The sequence below is a fragment of the Trachurus trachurus genome (genome assembly GCF_905171665.1).
Source record: "Trachurus trachurus genome assembly, chromosome: 11".
Lineage (NCBI taxonomy): Eukaryota > Metazoa > Chordata > Actinopteri > Carangiformes > Carangidae > Trachurus > Trachurus trachurus.
Window position 1 is genome coordinate 6,290,448 of NC_139904.1, and position 23,352 is coordinate 6,313,799.

At 40.8% G+C, this 23,352-nt stretch overlaps 1 protein-coding gene across 2 annotated transcripts in view; it reads left to right on the forward strand.

The window, feature by feature from the left end:
- Positions 1-23,352, forward strand: part of LOC310994193 (voltage-dependent calcium channel gamma-7 subunit-like) — a gene marked incomplete at both ends in the record, with an annotated part of 102,025 nt that overhangs the window by 71,453 nt on the left and 7,220 nt on the right. For both annotated transcript variants that reach the window (XM_083982791.1, XM_083982790.1), the window contains 3 exons: positions 8,759-8,954; positions 12,220-12,306; positions 15,462-15,602. In XM_083982791.1, coding sequence (XP_083838917.1) covers positions 8,759-8,954; positions 12,220-12,306; positions 15,462-15,602 — 424 coding nt within the window. Of the gene's footprint in view, positions 1-8,758; positions 8,955-12,219; positions 12,307-15,461; positions 15,603-23,352 lie in introns of those variants that run through there.

The following is a 23,352-nucleotide window of genomic DNA, read 5'->3' on the forward strand; positions in this document are numbered from 1 at the left end:
AAGCCTCATTATCAGTCCATTTTCATCTGATTACAGGTTTATCTTCTTTTGTGCCTCAAACTGAGACTTTACTCATTAAGTTAGACCGTAGACGCACAATTACCAACACAAACACAACACAATAATCACCGGTAAAGAGGCTTGTTGATAAGTAGATAAAAACCATCTCTACTACGGACTCTACGGCACAATGGGCTCTTTATTAAGTAAATTGCCTATTTCCGGGAAATTAATTCATATGTACAAAGCTCCTGATTAAGGGAACTTATTATCACTCCTACACTGACAACCCTGCTTTAATGCCTTAATTAGCAAGGCACACTCATTCATTAAGTTGGACTTCATTGAGGATGCTTCTAAGCCTCCAATAAAATTAAACAGAATTAATAATGAATCGGAGCAAAAATTTAAATCGTGCTGGGGAGTACAGAGCGGCGCCTGCTGCTGCTGCTGCTTTGTAATGAAGAAGTTCGCCCGTGGATAAAGTGAAACCCACTGCAATGTTCTTTTTCTTTTTTTTTTCTACTTTTGGAGCCTGTGCTGAGGGGCCACAGCTGACTGGCTCACAGCGCCTCAGGTCTGTGACTATAAAATGGCAAACTGAATGACTTTACATAGTCGGCTAGCGGAGATATAAAAAGAAAAAAAAAGAGACAAATACTCAGATGCGATACAACGGCATGACAAGAACGAATGAAATCAGAGACGGTTGAAGTGCCCCTGAGCAAGAGAAGCAGCTGACCTTTGACCTCTGAGCTCTGAGCTCTCTGCAGCCTCCCTCCTTATTGGAAACTCACTTTCTTTCTGAAAGAGAGAAAATATCACAGAAATAAATCTCTGTAGTCATGTGGTTTAGACTGAGAGCTGTAGTGGAAATAAACCTGTGTTTATTCAATGTTAAATTACCAACCTCCATTTCTTCTCTAAGAGGCGTTGGTTCAAAAAGCAGTGTCTGAATCTAGGAACCAAAGAGAGAGGGTATGTGAAAGCTCGTAACATGAATTTTCATTCATAACATGTTTTACATCTGTTCCCAATCCTAAGATGTGTTTATTTTCCACTATTAATAACAACATACCTTATAAATTGTCATAAGAAGCGTGTTATCCAGTGTCATACCACTTCTACTGGTTATAAATTAGCACATTCATCACTATTACATTTAATAACTTGAAACAAATAAGCTTACATTACTCATAAAGGTCATTATAGATAAAAACAATGACATGACTAAAGCAGGGAAAGAGAAATCTGTCGTATTAACTGTGGTAAAGTCCTTTCTTTTTTACCCATTCTCTCTCCATTGCGGTTTCATCATTTTTGTTGCTATTAAGAGCAAAATCCTCCGTAAAAGGCTTTCTGATTTATAACAGAGACAAAAATCGAGTCTGGAGAGGAAGAAAGAGAAAGGAAGCGAGTGAGTGAAGAGAGGGAGGGAGGAGGGGAATCAGTGCAGTCGACTGTAGTGAGGATTTCAGCACCACGGTGGTGGACAGCTCCTCGGTCTGCTGCTCACTGCTGGACCAGAGACAAAAGTTCCTGCGTTCACACGGTTACACACTGTTAAATAAACATTACACGATGCATCCTGACCTGTATGTATGGAGACGACTAAGTAAAGAAATATATATCTTTAGCAACACCTGCTTGCTCCATTTACCGTTTGCGCCTCCTGAAAAAAGACGATCTACAGTACCAAACTAAAACATGCTGCATCAGACAGAAAGTTAGCTGCATCATTTTTTTTATTTTTTATTATGGACTCTTGTGAGATATTTGCACAACAGTCACTGATGGGAAAACGTTTCTTTTTGATTTGCTGGAAAGAAACTTCCATTTCAATCTGTCAGCACTGAAATGAAGTAATTATTATCTCCCTCAGAGTTTGCTTTAATCAGTCCGTAATCATGTCTTCATTCCTCCAACCCTCTGTATTATAACCTCCATTCACCTTTTCATTCTCTATTCTCCTTCTGTTGACCTTCCCGTCGTCTTCTTCTTTTTCTTATGTAGCTTCTCTTCCCCCTTTTTCTATAACTTTCTTTATCTTCATTTCATTCAGTTTCCCTTTTCCTCACCTCCTTCCTTCTTCCTCATAAGCATCCAACCTTCTCTCCCTTTACTCCATTGCTCTCCTTTTCCTTTTCTTCTTTCCTTCACCTTCTCTCACTCCTTTCTCCCCGTATCATTACCTCTGACTGTTTGCTCCGAAGCACGGCTGCTCCATTCATCTGGAATTCATTACAGCGCCTCTGCTCCTGGGTTTCCCCCCCCTGCACACACACAGAGTTAGTTAGTGGCTGGTGCAACCTGGGAATTGTGGTTATATTCTCAGGGCTTAAACTACAAAGACAACCTGATCCCAGCCCATTTGTTGTCAGCTATCTCAGCAAACACAGGCCTGGTTTCATTTGTGTGTGTGTGTGTGCACGTGTCTGTGTCTGTGTGTGTGAGAGAGAGGGAGAGAGCTATCTGAAATACTTGGTGCACTGACCCATCACTACAGTTCTTGTCCTGTAAACCCACATTTTCTCCAGGCTTTGGTCTCTCTGCAGTTTTAAAGTCACAGTTAAAGAAAAAAAAATGGTGTGCAGAGTTTAATGCAGATAAACCAGAAGCCCAAACATCCGTCGACTTTGTTTACAGTTAACAAAGTTCCTCACATGAAGAAAATACCGAGGCAACAGCAAAGTGACAAAAAACTAAATCAGACCATAAATGCTGAAAAGAAACGTTAGAAGGTCTCTGAAAGAAACCGATAGCGCCCGTCAATATGGCAGTTGAAATATATATAAAAATATTCTTTTAAAGCTAAATTTAGCTGAATCAATTTGCAGAAATACAGTAGAATAAAACATAGTGTTTTCAGCGTTTAATCACCTGAAACTGAGAATTGTTGCGTAGATTCTCTGTAGATGTGTGAAAGTGGATGATTATTTATTTAGTTGCATTATCCATCCTCACCACTAGGTGTCATTAAATCTGACACGCTGCACCTTTAAACACATAGAAAAGCTGTGTTCAAATCACTTTTTGAGGATGAAGACATAAACATATAGTACTCAATAACTCTTAAATCTTTCCCTTTTTCCTGCCAGTGTGATTTCAGTGCACACATTTTTAAAATAAAAGCATTTTTAAATGTATTACCTTATGCAAAACACAATGAAACAGAAAGCATTAACAGAAAAGTCAATAATTTACTCGAAATGTGTATTAAAACCAATTAAATTTCAGTCACCGCTAAACCAACTAATTCTGATGTAGACTCTATATCTAATGAGGCCTAGCATTGCTAAAGCTTTGCTAAACGTAACTAGCTTAGCAGGCTAGCAGTACTGTCATCTCAGTAGAGGGTTAAGTGGAATCTAAGTGTGTGTCAAAGGTACATATGCAGATATATGGCAGATTTGATTAAGAATATTAAAGTAAGAATCAGTAAGACACAGATGAACCAGATTTTGAGTTTTGTTTTTCTTGTGTTCCTTGAAAATCCATAAGCAAACTGTGCTGATGCCGGTATTATGTGGATTAGGTAGCATTGATTTGTTTGAGGTTCAGGGGGAAAAGAAGGCATTATAATGAAACCCTTACAGCCTGTGTGTGCTGCACAGTTCCAGCTCCAGTCAGCTTGAAAGTTTTAAACCCTTTCCTTTTTTTTCTTTTTTTTTTTTTTGCTCCTTCTGTAAATACTGCTCTTTGCCTTTAGGACGGTACAGTTTGTGCTTTTCAAAGAGCTACAGCAGCTACATGAGCAAACTCTCAGATCTCACGAAATTACCAAACCAAACAAAACCAAAACAACCGGCTTCATCCCCAGCTCGCTGCCTCAAGTCTGGAAAATCTTCACATTATGTATGTTTTTTTAGTCGACAAAACGTAAAAAACTGCATGAATGAAGCCGGGGTGAGACAGTTATCTGCACCCTGCAGGTCCTCGGCTCCCTCTGCTCTGCTCTAAGTGGATGGATTTTGTGTGTTTTGACTCAGCAGTGCCGAGCGTCTGACTGCCGCTCGTGTTGTGTGGCCTGACATTTCCATCACTAAGACTGATGCTTATTTACACGAGCCAAGCACAAATCACCTTTGTCTCACTCAGGCGATGTGACTTTCTGAGACACTGATTTTTATTAAAGCGCTGGACGTCATTTTTTAGTGTAGTAACGTCTCTGTGTTTGACTCTGGAGACAGAAGGAAGTCTTTGTAAACGTTTACATGTGATGTGTGCACTGCTGCAGTCTGGACATAGTACAGTATAAAGTCAAACTCTGCTGTAAAGCTTCGTACAGTATACAGGTAGATGTTTGTATTAAAGCTTCATGCGGTATAAATATTAAATCTCCACACAGTATAAAGGTAGATGTTTGTGTTAAAGCTCCATACAGTATAAAGGTAGATGTTTGTGTTAAAGCTCCATACAGTATAAAGGTAGATGTTTGTGTTAAAGCTCCATACAGTATAAAGGTAGATGTCCATGTGTAGTGTGATTATAAAGCAGCTCTAGGTTCTATATTAATACTGTGAAAGTATCAAAGCCTCAGTCCACAGAGAAACGCACACAGCCTGTATTCAGAAACTGAGCCTTAAAACCAGCCGTCAGGACTTCCTGTCACTTTGTGATGTCACAACAAAGCAGTCAACCAAGCCCCGCCCACAACCTGGACGCACCATCAAACACTTGCAGGATTTGGTTTCCCTGAGTGTTTTACCTTGAAATCTGAAATGAATATTTTTTTGGATCACCAGGAAACAGTCAGCCAATCAGAAGAGAGGCTCACAGCTTCCTCTCTTCTGATTGGCTGATACCGACCTGAGCTCCACAGAAAAGCCCTAGAAAGGATGTAAAACTACATTGAGATCGTTTTTGATTTTTAACTCCACAAATATAGTAGAGTTTTAAAATGCATGTGTGGCTCAAAAAAACACACACACATATTTCATGTTATGGGATTTCAAAAATCTATGCAAGTTTAAGGATTTAAGAATTGTTGTGGTCGGTCATAAGAGCAAGATCAACTGTTTCAATGAACTTAGAAGAGCTGAAATGAAGCTCAGTGTGTGTGTGTGTGTGTGCATGCACAAAAGGCCTACACTATTTATGTGTGTATTTTTGTGTGTTTTGTTCATCTATCCACTCAGTTTGCACACACACTCTGCCACACTGTGCCACACACCTGCATGCCTGCCTGCCACCGTCTCTGCAGGGGGATTATCTGATTGGTTCACCCGGCAGCAGCGAGCGAGTGGTGGTTCAGTCGAGGTGAGCGAGTGTTTTACCGTATCAAATATTTGTAACAGGTGACTCATGTCTGAGTGAGCGAATCCTCTTCGACGCTGCTGAACGAGCCTCAGTGATGAGGTCACTCCTCCTCCTCCTCCTCCTCCTCCTCCTCCTCCTCCTCTCTGCTGCTTATCTCTGCTCAGCTCTGATCTTGTCGGGCCGAGTTCGTTCTGTTCTGCACCGCTCACTTATCTTGACTCGTTCCTTCTCGGCCTCGTAAACAACATTTTAAGAGGCACTGAACCGCCTTCGACATCCTGTTTTGAATGTCATTTATGATCAGGGATACTCTAAAGAGAAACCTTCCTTCCTTTCTTTGCGTATTCATTGTGAATGCACAGTGAACTCATATATAACGACCTGAAGCCACTGGGCCTCTGGAGTTTGTCCAGGTTCATCATCACTTCTCCCCACTGAGTTCACTTCAAGTCAACAAGTCGCCCTCTGTGCTCCGTCTGGAAGTTTTAACAAAATCAAATTAATCACTTGACTGTTTTCTTGTTGCAACAAACTGGCAGCAAGTTAGATGATGTAAGACAATAAAAAAAGTGTGTCTGCCTGGAGGTTAGAGGATAAAGAAACACTTTTGCAACGGTAACATCATTGTGTTTTTATATTTCTGACCGCTATAATAATAATAATAATAATGAAATTCAAGTGGCTTTCTATAACTATATTCCATGCAAAATGATCATAGTACTATGTGCAAAAAGCAAGGATTAGCTAATGATTTGATTTAAAAATTGGAAGTTAAACACATTAAGATAGAGTATAAGGTCGTCTTTGACAAAAATAGAGACAGTGAAACCTCTAAAACCACAAGAAAAGACTGTCACTTAGCTATTATAACTTACAATAAAGTTAATTCGAAATGGTCTTGACCTTGGTCATGATATCATTATGTCTTTATGTTGACCTGCTATTTCCCTCAAACCTAAATATCACAGCTCAGAGAACCCAGCTTTGAAAATCAATGTCTTGTGTTTTATTTGGACACTTTCTGCTGTGTCGTGTGTCAGAGCTCGTCAATACTTCACTCGTCAGTGTCTCTGCACATCTGGATTACTGTCAGACAAATAGAAAATGCGTTTTATAAATGATCATTAGTTATTTAGTGAAGTGTATACTATTAACCAGCAGGGATCAAGCCTCAGATTTCAGTGCAGGTTTTTTCTCTGTGGCTGCAGAAGACGTGAACTTCAGGTGGTTTAGTAGAAGTCGACAAAACGTAGAGATCATGGTCTGAGAGGAGACTTTGGACCCAGATGTTGGTCTTGCTCTGAAGCCCCAGTGTGTGTGTGTGTGTGTGTGTGTGTGTGTGAGAACATCAACACGATGCTTCTCCAACACCAACCACACAATGGTGAATGTGACCTCCATTTTGACTGGATGGATGAATGTGTGATTGTGTGATTGTGTGTGTGTGTGTGTGTGTGTGTGTGTGTGTGTGTGTGTGTGTGTGTGTGTGTGTGTGTGTGTGTGTGTGTGTGTGTGTGTGTGTGTGTGTGTGTGTGTGTGTGTGTGTGTGTGTGTGTGTTGCTTACTGTAGCTGAGGCAGCATCTCTGCCACCTAGTGAGTGTTAAACTGCACTGCATGTAACCTGATGAGCTCATCACCACAGATGATCGGCCAAGTCAAGATCAATATTATGATGATGATTATTATTATTTACAGTACACAGATACTAAATCATATTTCATTCATCTTTTTTTTTTTTTTTTTTTTTGAGTGAGCATCTTTTTTTTTTTTTATATATATATATATTCTTTTTATTGCCAAGTGCACATTGGATAGAATACATGTCTCGTTTCATTCATAATTTAATTTAAAAAATCTGTTGTTGGACTTTTTCCAGAGACAAACAGTCCAGCTTTTGATTTCTCACAAATTCAAAATCATTTACTTTGATTTTTTTTTTTCTTATTACAGTTTGTTTTCTCTGTTTCTCTGATGTAACTATAAACAAGAGGCTTTTGTCATTTTCATACATTCTCGCTGTTTTTGGCAACAACAAAAAAACCCAGACAAATTATAGGATTGATTATTGATAAATGCCTGAAGCCAGATTAAATGCATGACTTTTTTAAAGACACAAAACACTTTGTGCACTTTGTGTTTATTGTTGTACAGTGTGTTTTTTGTTGGTTTTTGTCGATGTCTTCACTCTGCTGTATTTTCCTCCATTATAAAGTGTGAAGTAAAAACTTTCAGTCCATAAAGTGAACAATTGGCCAAAGAAGTATTTGTGTGTTGTCACTTAGCTTATCTGGTTTTATTTGAAGTTTTTTACGTCTTGACCTCACAGATTTGAAGCTCCATGTTTGTGTTTGACTTAAGGCCATTTCTACATCTTCTTCTTCTTCTTCTTCTTCTTCTTCTTCTTCTTCTTCTTCTTCTTCTTCTTCTTCTTCTTCTTCTTCTTCTTCTTCTTCTTCTTCTTCTTCTTCTTCTTCTTCTTCAACTCTTTCTCGAGTGGTCTGAGTTTCTTCAAAGCTTCTGTAGTCATTGTCCTTCGACATGTGAAGATGAAACACAGTGAAATGTGAGTGTGAAGAAGCCGTTGGAGGCTCCTCGCACCTGAGAGCTGGTGTGTTTGTGTTGCCGCTGCTGATTCTGAACTGAAAATGAAAACGGTTCAATTCAGCCAAGGTTGTTCTGCTCTCTCCTCTCCTCCTCTCCTCTGGCCTCTCGTCTCCCTCCATCTTCTCTCCACTGTCCAATTTCACATCCATATTTAACGGCTGGAGTCAATGAAAGTCAAGACAGATTAAACTCACAGATTCCCCTCCCTCGTTTCCATACCTCGCTGCTCTGTGTACTTTAAAAAAGAAAAAAGAAAAATTAAATCAATTCTTCTGTCCTGGGGTCACCTTTCTGTTTTCTTTTTTTTTATATATTTCTTGTTTTCTAATTTATTCGCCTCTCTAATCTTTAAATAATGAACCGAAGCTGTCCTCTGCTCCCACACTGCAAAAACTCAAAATCTTTCCAAGAATATTTGTCTTATTTCTTGTCAAAATGTCTAATTTCTAGTCTAAACTAATCTCTTTCCACTTAAAATAAGACTCATCACCTAAAAATGAACTTGTTTTTAGATCATTTTCACTTGTTTCAAACACATTTTCACTTGAAATAAGTAGAAAAATCTGCCAGTGAAAGCAAGTTTTTTGTGCTTGTAATAAGGAAGAAAAACCTGCTCCACTATCAGATTTTTCTACTTATTTCAAGTGAAAATATGCTTGAAAGAAGTAAAAAAGTGTCTAAAAACAAGCTTCTTTTTATGTGATGAGTCTTATTTTAAGTAGAATGAGATTTCTTTTGACTAGAAATGAGACATTTTCACTAAAAATAAGACAAATATTCTTGGTAAGATATTATATTTTTTGCAGTGCACCTTTGGTTTATTAATTTAAACAGAAATTATTGAAGTGTTTACTTGTCCTCCTCTTCTTCATCTTCTCCTCCTCCTCTCCACAGATGAGTTCGTTCAGCACCAGGGCCCTGACGCTGCTCTCGTCGGTGTTTGGGGCCTGCGGTTTGCTGCTGGTGGGCGTCGCCGTGTCGACGGACTACTGGCTGCTGATGGAGGAGGGGATCGTCCTGCAGCAGAACCAGACCACCGAGGTCAAGATGGCGCTTCACTCGGGCCTGTGGAGGGTCTGCTTCGTCGCAGGTCGGTCTCGCTGTCATGATTATGTCATCATGAAGCAGCTTCACCTTTAGTGACATTTAGAGTCATTTGGTGTTCATTTATCATAATTTGATGTAAATTCATGTTGTGAAAAGGATTTTATAAAAAAGCCTCAGAGACAGTTTGTTTTGTATTGGAGGGTGATTGAACCTCTTTTAAGTCAATCTACAGTTCATTTAAAGGGATAGTTCAACATTTTGGCACATTGATCCATTGCCATAATCCCTATAGTCATAGCAGTAGATTCGTTACCTTTAATTGTTGGTGCAAGCTATTTTTAGAACGGCGGAGCAGAGCCGTGAGCTGCTCAGAGCTACGCTACGGAGGCTGATGGGACTTCTTGGTTTCCCTCATCAAACAAATCAATGGTGGACAAGTTGTGACCTGCACATTCACCACATTATGAGATAATAACAGAACGTTACCAGACAGAGTTGTTTTAGAGGCAAATGCAGAGACTGTTTGCTGAAAAACTGCCCCCGACGTGAACACGCATCAGCGGTTTTGCATTAATTTACCTCTAAAACAACTCTGTCTGGTAACGTTGTGTTATTATCTCATAGCGTGGTGAATGTGCAGGTCACAACTTGTCCACCAGAGCGTTTTGGAGTTGTTGGATTGTGTATTTAATGAGTTTGATGAGGGAAACCAAGAAATCCCATTAGCCTCCGTAGCATAGCTCTGAGCAGCTTGCGGCTCTGCTCCGCCGTTCTAAAAATAGCTTGCACCGACAATTAAAGGTAACGAACCAACTGCTATGACTATAGGGATAATGGCAATGGGCCAATTTGCCAAAATGTTGAACTATCCCTTTAAGTGCATGTCTTGTCAAACTGTGGTTGTTCTGGAGATAAGAATTCAGCACATACATTTAGCTGCACAGGAAAAAATGTAAAAAAAAAAACAGAATTTGCACATATGAAACTTCAGATCTGACACTTTATTTTAAGTCCAAATTAGTGCCATCGTCTCTCGCTGCTCGCTCCACCAGCTGCAACATGTGAAATAAACAGAGGCTGTTACATCAGCTGTGTCCGGTTTGTTAACGTCTCTGTCCTGGACATGGACTCGCTGCGAGCCATCATGAAGTACAAATATGTCCACTTGCATTAACTTGCTGTCCATTAAACAACCGAGAGCGCGAGAGACGACGAGGCGCTTCATCATTACATGTCCACCACGGAGGAGACGTGTCGTCTTGTCGTCTGTAAAGCAGCGATTTATTAATCAACACAAAATCGTTTCACTCGTCTCTTCTCTGTTGCAAGAAAGTGCTAAACAGCCGTTAGCTTTGCTGAGCCGCTGCTCCATGTTTGATTCTCTCAGGGCACTACGGAAGCCCAGAGAGACAAAAAAAAAGAAAAAAAACCCTCACCATCACATCTAATGTTGGATTAATATGATTTAATTAACATGATTTTTTCCAAATACGAGTTTATGAATCATGAGGAGTGAGTCACATCCTGCTGGATTTTGCCTCGTAAGATCCCGGTTCTCCAACAACTGTTCATTCATGCACACACACACACACACACACACACACACACACACACTGGGGTGGACACCACGGATACAAATAACTGTCCTTATTGCAGTAGCTGCCTCTGTGTGTTTCGGGTCATGATGGTGTTGCTCTGGGGAGGCGGCCATATTTGTGTTTCCCTGTTGTCGGACGCCTGGTACAAAAGGTCAGAGGAGGGAAACGCTGGTGGCATTTGGAGCGACTTTGTGTGTCTGTGTGTGTATGTTTGTATGTGTGTGTGTGTGTGTGTGTCAACCAGCCTCTGCAGAGACACACAGTGCAGCAGCGTTACTACATGTAGTAAAATCACACACATGCAGGCTTCTCTGAAAACTGTCCTTCATGCTGCAGTGTAATGTCATCTACTCTCGGCTCTCTGTGACGTAACCCTCCACCTCCTCCTCCTCCTTCTCCCTTTCTCCTTCCCGCCGCCTCCGTCTCTGTGGGGGGGGGCAGGAGGGGTCGAGGGTGAGGAGGAGGGAGCTTCACCTCCGGGCACTTTTTCCATCTTCACTTTTGGTGCCGGCCGGGAGTTAAAAAAAAAAAAAAGTTCCTCAAACCTCAGGTCAAGTTCTTCAATGAGCTGTTTTAAGTTCCTTCACTACAGAAACTCAAAATCTTTCCAAGAATATTTGTCTTATTTCTTGTCAAAATGTCTCATTTCTAGTCAAAACGAATCTCTTTCCACTTAAAATAAGACTCATCGCCTAAAAATTAACTTGTTTTCAGATCATTTTCACTTGTTTCAAACTAATTTTCAATTGAAATAAGTCTGCCAGTGAAAGCAAGTTCTTTGTGCTTGTAATAAGACAGAAAAACTTGCTCCACTATCAGATTTTTCTACTTATTTCAATTGAAAATATGCTTGAAAGAAGGAAAAAAATTGTCTAAAAACAAGCTACGTTTTAATGTGATGACTCTTATTTTAAGTATAATCAGATTTGTTTTGACTAGAAATTACATTCTGACTAGAAATAAGACAAATATTCTTGGTAAGATTTTGAGTTTTTGCAGTGTTGAACCTTTGGATGTTCAAGGGCGTTTGAATTCACCAAGAATCGAACCCCGATCCCCTGAGGTAGCCTACGTGACACCACTAGAGTTGTAGCCTGAGGTATAAACTGACACAACGGCTGCAGGAAACACAGCTCGGGGGTGTTTAAAAAAAAAAAAAAAAAAAAAAGCTTTGAGGGTTCGGTCCTCAGGTCACTGCTCGAATTTGAATGTCCGACGTCCAGAGGATGGAGAGAGAGACTGACATGTTTGTCTGTCCCTGAACGCACCGTCGTCCAGCTGAGATACTTTCATGCATATATAGATGTTTTGTGTGTGTGGGGTTAATGTCTGTGTCTGTATTCAGCTCCTTGTTTCCTCCTCAACCTCCTGCCCTCCGTCCGTCTCTTCTTCTAATTCACTTTCCACTTTTCCATTTCTCTGCTTTCCTGTTTTTCTTCTTCCTCCACCTTCTCTCTCACCTCTTTCACCTCTCTTATCATTCGTCCTTTCTCTGAATCTTTCTGTTTGTTTCCCCTGTCGCTCTCTTTCTTTCTTAACCTTGGTTTATTGCTGTTTTTTATTTACTCTCCTTCTTTATTTCCATATGCATCTATCCCCCCCCCCCTTTTTTTTTATTGTTTGTGACCCGGAGTCGCTTCCAACAATCATCTCTTCCATTTTTTCTTTCTTACTCTTTTCACCTTTTCTCTCTCTCTCTGTCTCTCCCAGGACCAGAGAAGGGCAGGTGTGTGGCGTCAGAATATTTCACAGAGCCGGAGATAGAGATCACGACGGAGAACACAGCCAACATACTCAGTGAGTTCACATACACAAAAACATGTTTACAAAACAATGGAAATATTTCACCTCCTTTAATCCCAAGACTTTTTAGAATAAAGTCATTTTATCTCTTGTAAAAAGAGGATTATATTTTATATATTTCATTGGGGGGGGAAAAAAACGTGCCTCTGATCATGAATGAGAAAACTTGTCAGGTAATATATTAATTTTACCTCCACCAGCTTCATTTTTTTCCAGACTATATTTATTTAGTTTTGCCACAGATAATATGGAACATGTGACGATATCAGGCGTCTTTGTCCCTGGGCAGGCTTTATGAAACAATACAATGAAATACCAGTTAGTAACTTATTAAGACACTTGATTAAATTTACACTGAACAAAGTTAAAATGTTTTTGTATTAAAATGTGTTGATAATGAGCCAAAGTTTAACATTCACTCTTCAACATCTTCATACTGGTTTTGATCCATAGTATGAATGTTTTGCCACCTACAGTAAGGGATTATTTGATTATTTTTTATTGAGTTTATTTTATTTGTCTGATACATGTGCAGGTGAGTGTAAGAGATGTTCACACTTAAAGACCTTGTAAAAGCCATTTTTGCATTGATGTTTTATTTTGGTGAGCTTCCTGAGAGGAAGTGAGGTCATACATGATTGGTGCGAGGTCTATTTGATCTGTTATAAGTGATCAGTTTTCTTTCACAGTTTTTTGACTGTGCCGTGCTGCGTTTACGTGAATGTATTGTTGTATATTCCAATCGGACGCTTCTTTTTGTTTGTTTTTTTGTTTAGTTTTCAACGATAGAAAGTGAAAGAAGTGATTTAAGTGATTTAATCTGTGCACGCATCATTAAAACCCCAGGGGTTTTTGTTTGAAGAAAGAGTCACAACAGACAGAAAGAACCAATTTCCCACTTCAGTTTTTGGTTTTCTTCTCACGGATTGTAAACTTTTGAGCCTATGCTGTGTTTTTACTGAAATATACTATAAGCTGGAGGCTAAAGAAACAACCTGGTACAAAAAAAGCACAAATTATTCTTTAAAAAGCAACAAATCAACTTCTGTGTCATCAATAAGTGACAAACACGATCAGGTGTCGTCAGGTCAATGAACTCTCCACAAGCAGAAACACATATCTGACTTTTTGAAATGTAAATAAATACAGTAATAAAATACATAAAGGTAAATGATGTGCGGTGTTATCAGGAGCAGCCGTGGCAACAGAACTGTATTTATTTATATTTTAGGAGTGTATTTGGTTTTTTCTCCGTCGAACAGTAAATGAACGAGGAGAACACGCTGGATTTCCCCGCGGAGCTTCTTCGTCTTTGAGCCGTTTTAATGATTTAAGATGTTGACACTGGCTTCAAAGTGCGCACACACACACACACACACACACACACTACTGTATACAGACACACACACTTACCCGCACCACCTCCACCTCCACACTTTGTTCTGTCTCTTTGAAGTAAGGCTCAGACTCATGTCGGAGATGGGGGGGAGAGACATTTGGTCCATTTCATGCAAGACAAATGTCCTCAGGTAGATGCACAAATCATAACACAGTGTTGTGCGCGGTGGGAGAGATTACTGAGTAAATCACACACACTCTGCTGCTGCGCTCAACACAACACAACCCGGAGTGAGCTGCTTGCACCACCTCTGGGTTCGAGTACGCAGCCGAGCGTTGGACGACGAACGACACCTGGGTGCATTTGCATTCCCGTTGTTGATTTATTTATCGTAACACAACTAACTACTGTACATTTACTGGTTCCTTTAAAAGGTGAAACAGGCTCAGGATGTTTCAGTGTCTCAGAGAGGAATTTAACCCTCCTGTTGTCCTTCATCTGCTCCCTTCCTCCATCCTTCCCTCTTTCCCTCCTTTCTCCCTTCCTTCTTTCCACAATAATTTTCTCCTTCCTTCCTTCCTTCCTTCCTTCCTTGAACCAATCTGTTCCCTCCCCCCATCTTTCTTTCCTTCCCTTCTCCCTTTCTTCTTTCCACAATCATTTTTCCCTTCCTTCTTTCCATCTTTCCTTCCTTCCTCCCTTCTTTCCCTTCATCCATCCTTCTGCTTCCTTCTTTGACCTAATCTGTACCCCACCTCCATCTTTCTTTCCTTTCCATTCCCTTCCTTCTTTCCACAATCCTTCCTTCCTTCCTTCCTTCCTTCCTTCCTTCCTTCCTTCCTTCCTTCCTTCCTTCCCTTCGTCCTTACTTCTTCTTTCCTTTTTGACCCAGTTGACCCGATCTGTTCCCTCCCTCCATCTATCTTTCCTTCATTTTCCCTTCCTTCTTTCCACAATCCTTTTTTCCTTCCTTCCTTCCTTCCATCCTTCCTTCCTTCCTTCCTTTCATCATTATTTCTTCCTTCCTTTTTGACCCAATCTGTTCCCTCCCTCCATCTATCTTTCCTTCATTTTTCCCTTCCTTCTTTCCTCCCATCTTTCTCTTTGTCCTTCCTTCCTTCCTTCCTTCCTTCTTTCCCTCATCCTTCCTTCCTTGACCCAGGAGGACAACAACACATTCAACCTCATGCTTTTAGGAAACATTCACACTGCTACTGTACGTTTACTACATTTTGCTTTTGAGCAAAAGTTATTGAGTTTGTTTCCTGGTTGTGCAGTTCATTTCTACATGTTATTACAGAAATTGAAATGTTTTTTTGGTTTGACGTGATTAGGTCCTCATACCCAGACTATATTCTATATATTCTTTGTCATATCTTCTATGCATATGTATATGTATCCTCTTATGGATCAGTATTTCAAATAAAAGATAGGAAACCTTGATAGTAGCAACCTTGAAAGTATTGCAACACTAGAAATAACTCAAACAAAAAAAAAAGAAAAAACAAAAAGAAAAAAAAGCTACACTTATTCTGAAAAAACAACAAGGTAGAAAATATAAAAATGTGAAAAGCATGTGAAAAGTGTATAACTCCAACCAGTTCCAGGTCGTGGAGTGGAATGGAAATACATCACTAGTGCAAAGATGGCAGTTCATTGGTGGTAAAGGAGCAAAGACGACTCTTTAATCCTGTCAATTGAATTGTTTAAACAGTTTCCATAACCCTGTTTATATTCATCCGTATTTTCCTGAAGCTACAGTAATAATCATGTCCATTCTCTCTCATCGTCCGCCCCGTTCTTTACGTAGAAATGGTCCGAACAGCCACTCCCTTCCCCATGATCTCCCTGCTCTTCGTCTTCACCGCCTTCGTCATCAGCAACATCGGACACATCCGGCCGCAGCGCACCATCCTCGCCTTCGTCTCCGGGATATTCTTCATCCTGTCAGGTGAGGCGCTGATACAAACACACACACTACACACACACCACAGATATACAGTATACTGTGAGTGTGAGGGGCTTTTTTACCAGCTCAGTGAAAGTCGTACAGTAAAAGACGACCTCCGCTGCACAGTATCTGTTCTTCCTGAGGTGTGACAGCACTCGGCTCACACAGGCCTTCAGTGTTGTGCACGAAAAACGAGGTTTGCAAACAAATCAAAAACTAGCAGAACACTAATTTTATACTCTTGTAGAACAAGCGCACACTCCGGGCTCCTCCTGTCACGGTTTGTTTCCGTATTTTCCAATTATTCTCCTGTGTCTTGTAGTCATTGCGAAGCAGCCCGGGAGACGAGTCTCGGTGCACAGCTGTCGAAAAATCTGCTGAAGGAGGGTACGCTGAGAATAAAGAAAGAAAAAACACACACACACACACACACACACACACACACATTATAGCAAAACTAAATGTGAGACAGGCTGTGAATTTATGCAAAAAAAAAAAAAAGTCAAATCAAATGAGCTGCAGCCAGCTAACAGGACAGATGCTCCACCTCTGTAGAATACTTTTCTGCCTTTTGGCCGGACATCCTGCAAAAGTTTATGATCAAGTGATTAGACCCGGCCGTGAACTCTCCCGGGCTGCTCTCAGGTCAGATTCGTTGCATTTTAAATTGCAAGCTTAACAGTTTGATGGCGTGACGATGGCGAAGGCTTAAAACTCGTTCCAACTTTTCCAGATAAAAAAAAAAAGAGGCTTTAGGAAGTCGTCACATCAGAGGGGTGAGAACTGCTGAGGTTCCAGTTTCTGCTCTTCCATTTTCACCTTATTGTCCTTAAACTCTTGTTGCTACTGATTTTTCTTTTATACGCTCCACATCAGCAGCAGCAGCAGCAGCAGTTTGGTGTGATTCAGCTTCTTTGTGTGTGTCGTCCTTGAGAATCAAATAACATCAAAGCCACGTGATACATTACCATATAAATGTGTGTGTGTGTGTCTGCAAGGATGAGTTTGCAAGACGTTGCAGACTCAGGAGCTGAAGTTATCGCACAATATTAAAGTTAAATGACATTTAATCAATGCAAAGTGTGAATGTCCATATCTGACAACATTAGAAGTCCCAGTAAACATTAAAACTCAAAAACACATCAAGATGGAGAGAAGATACGTTCAAATTATTGTCATCTGTTAATGTATTTCACAGCAACACCTGCAAACCAAAGCAAGATGGTTCATGAAAGACTGGTTCAACAGCTCTACTGAAAATAAACAACGTAAATTTCCCGTTTTATGCAGATAACTTGTTACTCGATTTCATGGATGTGCTAAACTGAGAGATGAGATGAGATTGAGATTAGACTCGTTGATTTATTCAGCCTTTGTTTCCGTAACCTAAACCTAACAAACTGTGGTCTGTGGTCTGTGCAACCATCCAGTCCAACATCCTCTTTATCACTTCAGTGCAGTATAGAGAGTCACACTTTGTCAGGCAGAAATTATGTTTCTCCCCCTAAGGCTGGGAACATACTGGATGAGTCCAGTGAGTGTGGAGGCTGCGGGACGTCTTGGTTTTCACATGTTTGTAACGAGTTTGAGCAGCCGCGCTGCCTGTATGAGATGAGCGTCTCTCTTATCATGGGAAGTAGAAATTTGTCCTTTTTGCAGCTGTGGATACAGCGTTTGTTTTCTGTCAAAAAATAAATCAGAAACTGATGTGATCGGTGGTTGAGTGGTTGGAGCACATCCCATGTTGGTGGTACAGTCCGAAGCAGTAATCGCTGGCTCAACTCCCGACTGAGACTATCTTTGCCGCATGCCATTCCCCCCAGACTCTGCCTTTACTGTCCTATCAAATAAAGGCAAATAAATCCCAGAAAAAAACATTAATAATACAATTATTTCATCTATAAGGAAGATAAATCAAACAATAACTTGCAAAATCTGTACCAGTGAAAATTAATACATGTCGTCTTCTGCAGGAGTCAAGCAACACTGGCATTGCAGGCTGTGTGTAAGTATATTCTATAGGGTAAATTGGACTGGTTCAGAAATGTGGATCTTAAACTGGATCGAGTCCTGTCCGTTACAGTGATGAACCCTCTCTGCTGCTTTAAGGACCATCTCTGTGCAAACCTTGAGAAAAAACCACAGCCTCTGATTCATCAGCACTACAGACACAGCTAGGCTGTTAGAGTGAGGTACAGTACGAGGATCAAACTCCTGTCGGCTTAAATAAGGCGTTAAAAAGCAGCCGAGCAGAAGAGAAGTTGATAAAAGTCAACATTCCTCAAGGTTAATGATAAAACTCAGACTCTGCACCTCTTCTCTCCTTTTCCCGCCTGACAGCTCGTCAGACCCTTACCTTGTTCTTCTTGCTGGTGGCTGAACAATGAATGGGATTTAATTCTGAATAATTGCTCTTTGCCGAGGAAGCCGCAGGGTACCGGTGATATATTCCACTGCATGTTAAAGAAGAAAAAAAAACTTAAAACTTAAACTAAACAGTGCAGACTTTGTCATAGTTTGACATTTCAATCATAAAGTCTTTAATGAGGAGGTTGGTTTTTTCTGCAGGTTGAAACCAAGCCAAAATATATGAAGAAATCTCCCATAATTTCACTGCAGTAAACGGACTGGACGTGAACCTTCAGCGCAGTCAAACTCTATTCCAGCCACGTAGCTGAGTGGAAAAGCTACTCACATGGGAGTCTATTAAACAAAGAGAGAGAGAGGTTCTTCTTCTTCAGCTGCACATCCATCCAAATAATTTTCTCCTCACAAACAGCAGCCGGTCGGTCAAGTCCCAGTGTAGCTGAGGGGGAAAAAAATAAACTATAATATATAGGCTAAACCAACAGATAAAGTTTTATATTTCTTAAAGGTTAAAATACTGTAACTCTCAAACTGAAGAGTTGTGAGTGTAAACGAAAGGCCAGAAAAAGTCTTAAAGGAGCTTTAGGCTGACGTTTTGCTATCGCCAGCAACAGCTATCAGTCTAGAGTTTTCTCCAGAGTTGGAAAGCAACTCTTAGCATGCTAACCAGCTAGCTTCAGGCCATGATGTTATGATGTCTTTCCTGAGGATGTAACTCTGCTTACAGGGAGAATTAGGCTATAACCTATTGTTAGCAACATCATTATTGTGCCCGTTGTGCTACGTATTCCTACATTTTGAAAGAAACAAAGCATGTAGCTTGATTGATGCGCATGAGAAGCTAGTTTTGCTGCAGCATTGACCCCTCAGAGGTGTCCTTGTTTGATGATTGACATTTTGAAAACTACAGGAAGTGTTTAATTTAAGGTGACTATCACTTGCACCACCACTAGAACAGATAAAGTTTTGTATTTCTTAAAATTGAAACGTAAATGAAAGGCCAAACATGTCTTAAAGGAGCTGTACGTTTTGCTATCGAATTTTAACATTAGCTAAGGCTATTTACTTAGCTCCCAGAGTTGTCGTGGAAAGAAACCTCAGGGCCACATTGTTAATTTTCCAATTTGCTGTAGCTTCTATAGTTTTTCCTGAGGATATAACTATGTGCTCACAGGGAGATAACAATGTCATGACTGTGCTGTTTCTATTTAATGTATTTTAACAGAAACAGTGCATGTAGCATTGGAGATGTGTAGCCTATGAGAATCTACAGTAGTTTTGCTGCAGCAGTGATGACATATGCAGGGGTAGCTATTGGGTATTGATGATGTTTTTGACATTTCAAAAACCACAGTAAGTGAATATTTGATTTAATTTAAGGTGGGTATCACAACCTGTCCAGCCCATGGCGCCATTGATCTGCTTAGTAGGCCTAGCTAGGCTACAGTAGCGTAGGCTGCTATAGACCTGCAGGCGGTCAAACATGGCCACCTTCTCACTTCAGTCATGGTGAATGAATAAACAAACTGCCGCCTGTCGCTGAGCCAAAGCTGTGAAACCCTAGTGTCTCATTTGTATCAAGAGTTGTGTTGGAGAGCAGAGTCATCGCCACCGCCGCCGCCGCCAACAGGGTGGCGTCACCTCCTCGTATCGCTGCGAGACAGCTGGGCGACGTTTCCGGACCGTTACCTCGAGCGCAGGGTCGAGCGTTCGGGCTGATGAAAGGAGTCGTTGGGTTTTTTTTTTTTTGGGATGCTGTGTTAGTCTCCCTCTCTGTCTCCGAGCAGACAGGATGACATCATCCTCCTCTTTTTCTGCATGAGGAAGCTTTACCTCACAGATGCTAGCTTAGCATGGTGGAGTGCTGACTGGACACTTGGACGGTCGTGACAAACGTGATGTCATAGGGATGTCAGAGCCAAGGTGGAGATGAACACATGCACACACACATGCACATGCACACAGAGACACGTGTAGGCTACATACAGATCTGCACATTTACAAAGCCTAAAAATACACATGAACACACACACTATAAAATTAGATGTTAATTAACTATATTTCAATTAATGTAAGTTTTGTGTCAGTGCTATGTTATTAATGTGCAATAATGTAGCCTATATAGCCATGATATTATCAATATTGTTCATTAAATGTATAAAATAGCCTATATAGTTTAGTGCAAAACATTTAGGACATGTTCCAAAATATGGATTTCATGCAATCAGATGTGTTTATGGGACATTCTTAACACATAACATTAAATAGGAAAATTATCTTTTCAGATATAAAAATGTAACGGTAGGAGTTTTTTTTAATGATTCACATTTAAAAGGCTTGTCTATTTATAAATTGAACAGATTTTACAATATGAGAGCATTATTCTTTTATTGTTTTGGTTTGTTTTTAAGGAAACACTGAAAGAATCAAACAGTAGCCTTTACCTACATGGCTTTTTTCTGTCATGTCTTTTGAAGTAACTTCAGCACCAGTAATCGTTCCGCACCTCCTGAGATGAAAATAAAAACCTCTTCTCCGTCAGGCAGAATGAGATATTTCTGTCTGACAGTTCACTGAGCACAGAAATCGATGGACTTCATTTTCACCTCTGAGATAACTACTAAATGATGAACAACAATGATGTTTATTCCAATATTGTATTTTAAAAAGCGTTGTTTGTCTTTCAAAGGCAATTATTTCTCCCGCAGCAGGGGAGTCGGAGGAAAACACAGGAATTTGTTGCTGCAGCTTCAAAATCATGACACATGATTTTTTTTTTTTTTTTTTTGCAGCAGGAACTGCACTGCACTGCCCGTCTCACTCGGCCTTTGTGTATATTTTTGTCATGAAAACTGCCCGTCAGAGCGCGCCCCGAGGTTATAACATGGTGGCTGTGGACCAGCTGTTTCCTCCTGTCTGTCCTTCCTCCAGTCATCTCTCTCCACTCGTTCTCTCTCTTTTTCTCCCTCTCTCTCTCTCTCTCTCTCTCTCTCTTTCTGTGTGTGTGTGTGTGGTTGTGTGTGTGTGTATACACAACATGGCCAGGAGGCTGCTGCCACTGAGCTGAGCATCCAGTCACAACACTGCCATCTCATGGTCAAACACTGGAATTACACCTTTCTTATTTTTCTGTTTATACCTAAATATTTTACATTTCACTTATTCCTCATGTTGTTTTTCTGTGTGTGCAACCTTTCATTATTTCCACTGCCCCTTTTCCATGTATGTTCAGTGTAAATAATTGATATATAATTGAATGTGACTTGATACAAACAGAGAAACCAGGAACCAGAGGTATCTCTCACTCTCTGTGTTGTCCAGCCATTTTCCTGTCAAGTCAAATAAAGGCAGGCCACATCAAAAACACATTTTTACATCGAAAACACATTTTCAGCTTCCGCATAAAACAGTGAGATTGTGTAAACTGCAGCTGTACATCAAAAAACTGGAGGTAAACAAAAGCACTGAGCTCACAGGAAAATGTCTGTGCCATCATTTCAAACAAACAAAAAAAAGAAAAAAAACAACCCTTGGCTCTGCTGCAGTGAGTTTCCTGAAGGACCACGCCTCTCCTGCTTTGATTAGTCCCATTCTGCACAGCTGTCACACCAAAAACCATCTCACTGCTGAACAGGTATTTTCCAATCAGGACCAGATGGTGCTCTGCTAAAAATCTGTTTTCAGACGAAGCCTCTAAAAAAAAAAAAAAAACAGGAATCAGATCGTCTTCCTACAAGTTTTTATGTCGATCATGTCTGCAGCCATTTCCGTATGTTTGGAATAAACTTTTCGAGTGTAAAGCTTTATGAAATGTTCATTCAGTTTACTGGTGGTTCAACACAGAAACCCATAACCTTCCCTCACAATTAATGTGCACTGTGCTGAAATACGACCATGTACCACTGAAGGTTGGAAGACTAGATTTGTGCATCTCTATGAGGAAGGGCTGCTTGGATTAGGTGATAAAACTGTATATAACCCACTTTAAAGCCTGTATCATTTATTTCATCTGGTGTCATGGTGTAAATGTTGGTACTGTAGTTGTCCGGTGATCTGTTCCTCATGATTTGCTGCATCATTGCAACTTTCTTGAAGATGTTCTAGCTCCTGTCGTCAATGCAATACCCTAGAAATCAATGCATTGTTTGCTGCTGAATGTTTATCCATTAATAATTGCCCCCCATTACAACACCAGGCTTGTTCCTGACCTGTCAAATCCACCTTCTTCCTGCAGCCTCCTTCACAACGTATCTACATAGCCTACCTTCAATACAGCGACAGTTCTTAAAAACATGATTTACCTGATTGTCATAGAAAACAACAGCAGCAGCCACGGCCGTCACCGCTGCACCACCAGCTATCGAGAGTGGAGATAATTGCTATAGGGAGTCGTTCAGTTACCGTGTTTACATTCAGCTCAGAATAGAGAACAACAACAGCAGCAGCAGCAGTGAGGTAAAAAAAAAAAGATTCATATTCTAGAAATGCATCCTGGGAAACCCAAGAGTCCGACAGGTGGGCCCTCTGTGACCCGATATATCCTGAGATTCGTTGTGCTCCTTGCGAGAGAAAAAAACAAGCGCTGACAGAGAACCGGAGGACTGGGTTGCAGGCAGCTCAGTGTGACAGCGAGTGTTAAAACCACAGGCCTTAAAGTTTTGGTCAAAGGTTGCTAGGCAACAGGAGCTGGAGTGGTAGAGGCAGGAACAGCTGGAGGGGGGCGCAAAGTGAAACTCCTCTGTGGTCACATCGTCTCGTTCTGGATTCAACCACGTCCTTCTATCTAGGAGAGGGATGCAGCTAGACCCTGAACCAGGAACCACAGTCGGATCCAGACCAACTAAAGGCTGGATCAGACTACACACATTCAGGCCGATCTTCACACAATTTTGTCATTGCCATCGGATTTCCAGTGTCGGGCCCGAACATGAACGTGCAATTTTGCCTCTAGTACGCTCTACAATGCTCCAAGACGCCCCTATGGAAAGTCTAGCTTTTTTTTTTATTTCTCCGCCTATAGTTTAAAGCAGAAGTAAGTGATATATTTGTGTTAATATAAGTCTTAAATAGTTATATCTTCCGACAGCAACCACTTACATAGAGTGTTTGGACCGAAACACGGGTCTGTCAGTCACTCTGCTCTGCTCTGAGCCGAGGAGAAAACATTTATCGTATCCTACAGTTTTTATCCAATGAGGAGAGAGAACGGCATGCAGGGCTGTGTGTGCAGCCAAGGGACGCCGTGAATGTGGCGACGTAGGGACGAGGACTGTTATGGTGCGTTCAAGGAAACTCGTATTTTTCCGACCGTGAAGTCGTACCAGTTTGATCTGGTACGAGTTCACGGGTCGGAAGTTACGAGTGGCCGTTATAGTGACTTTCA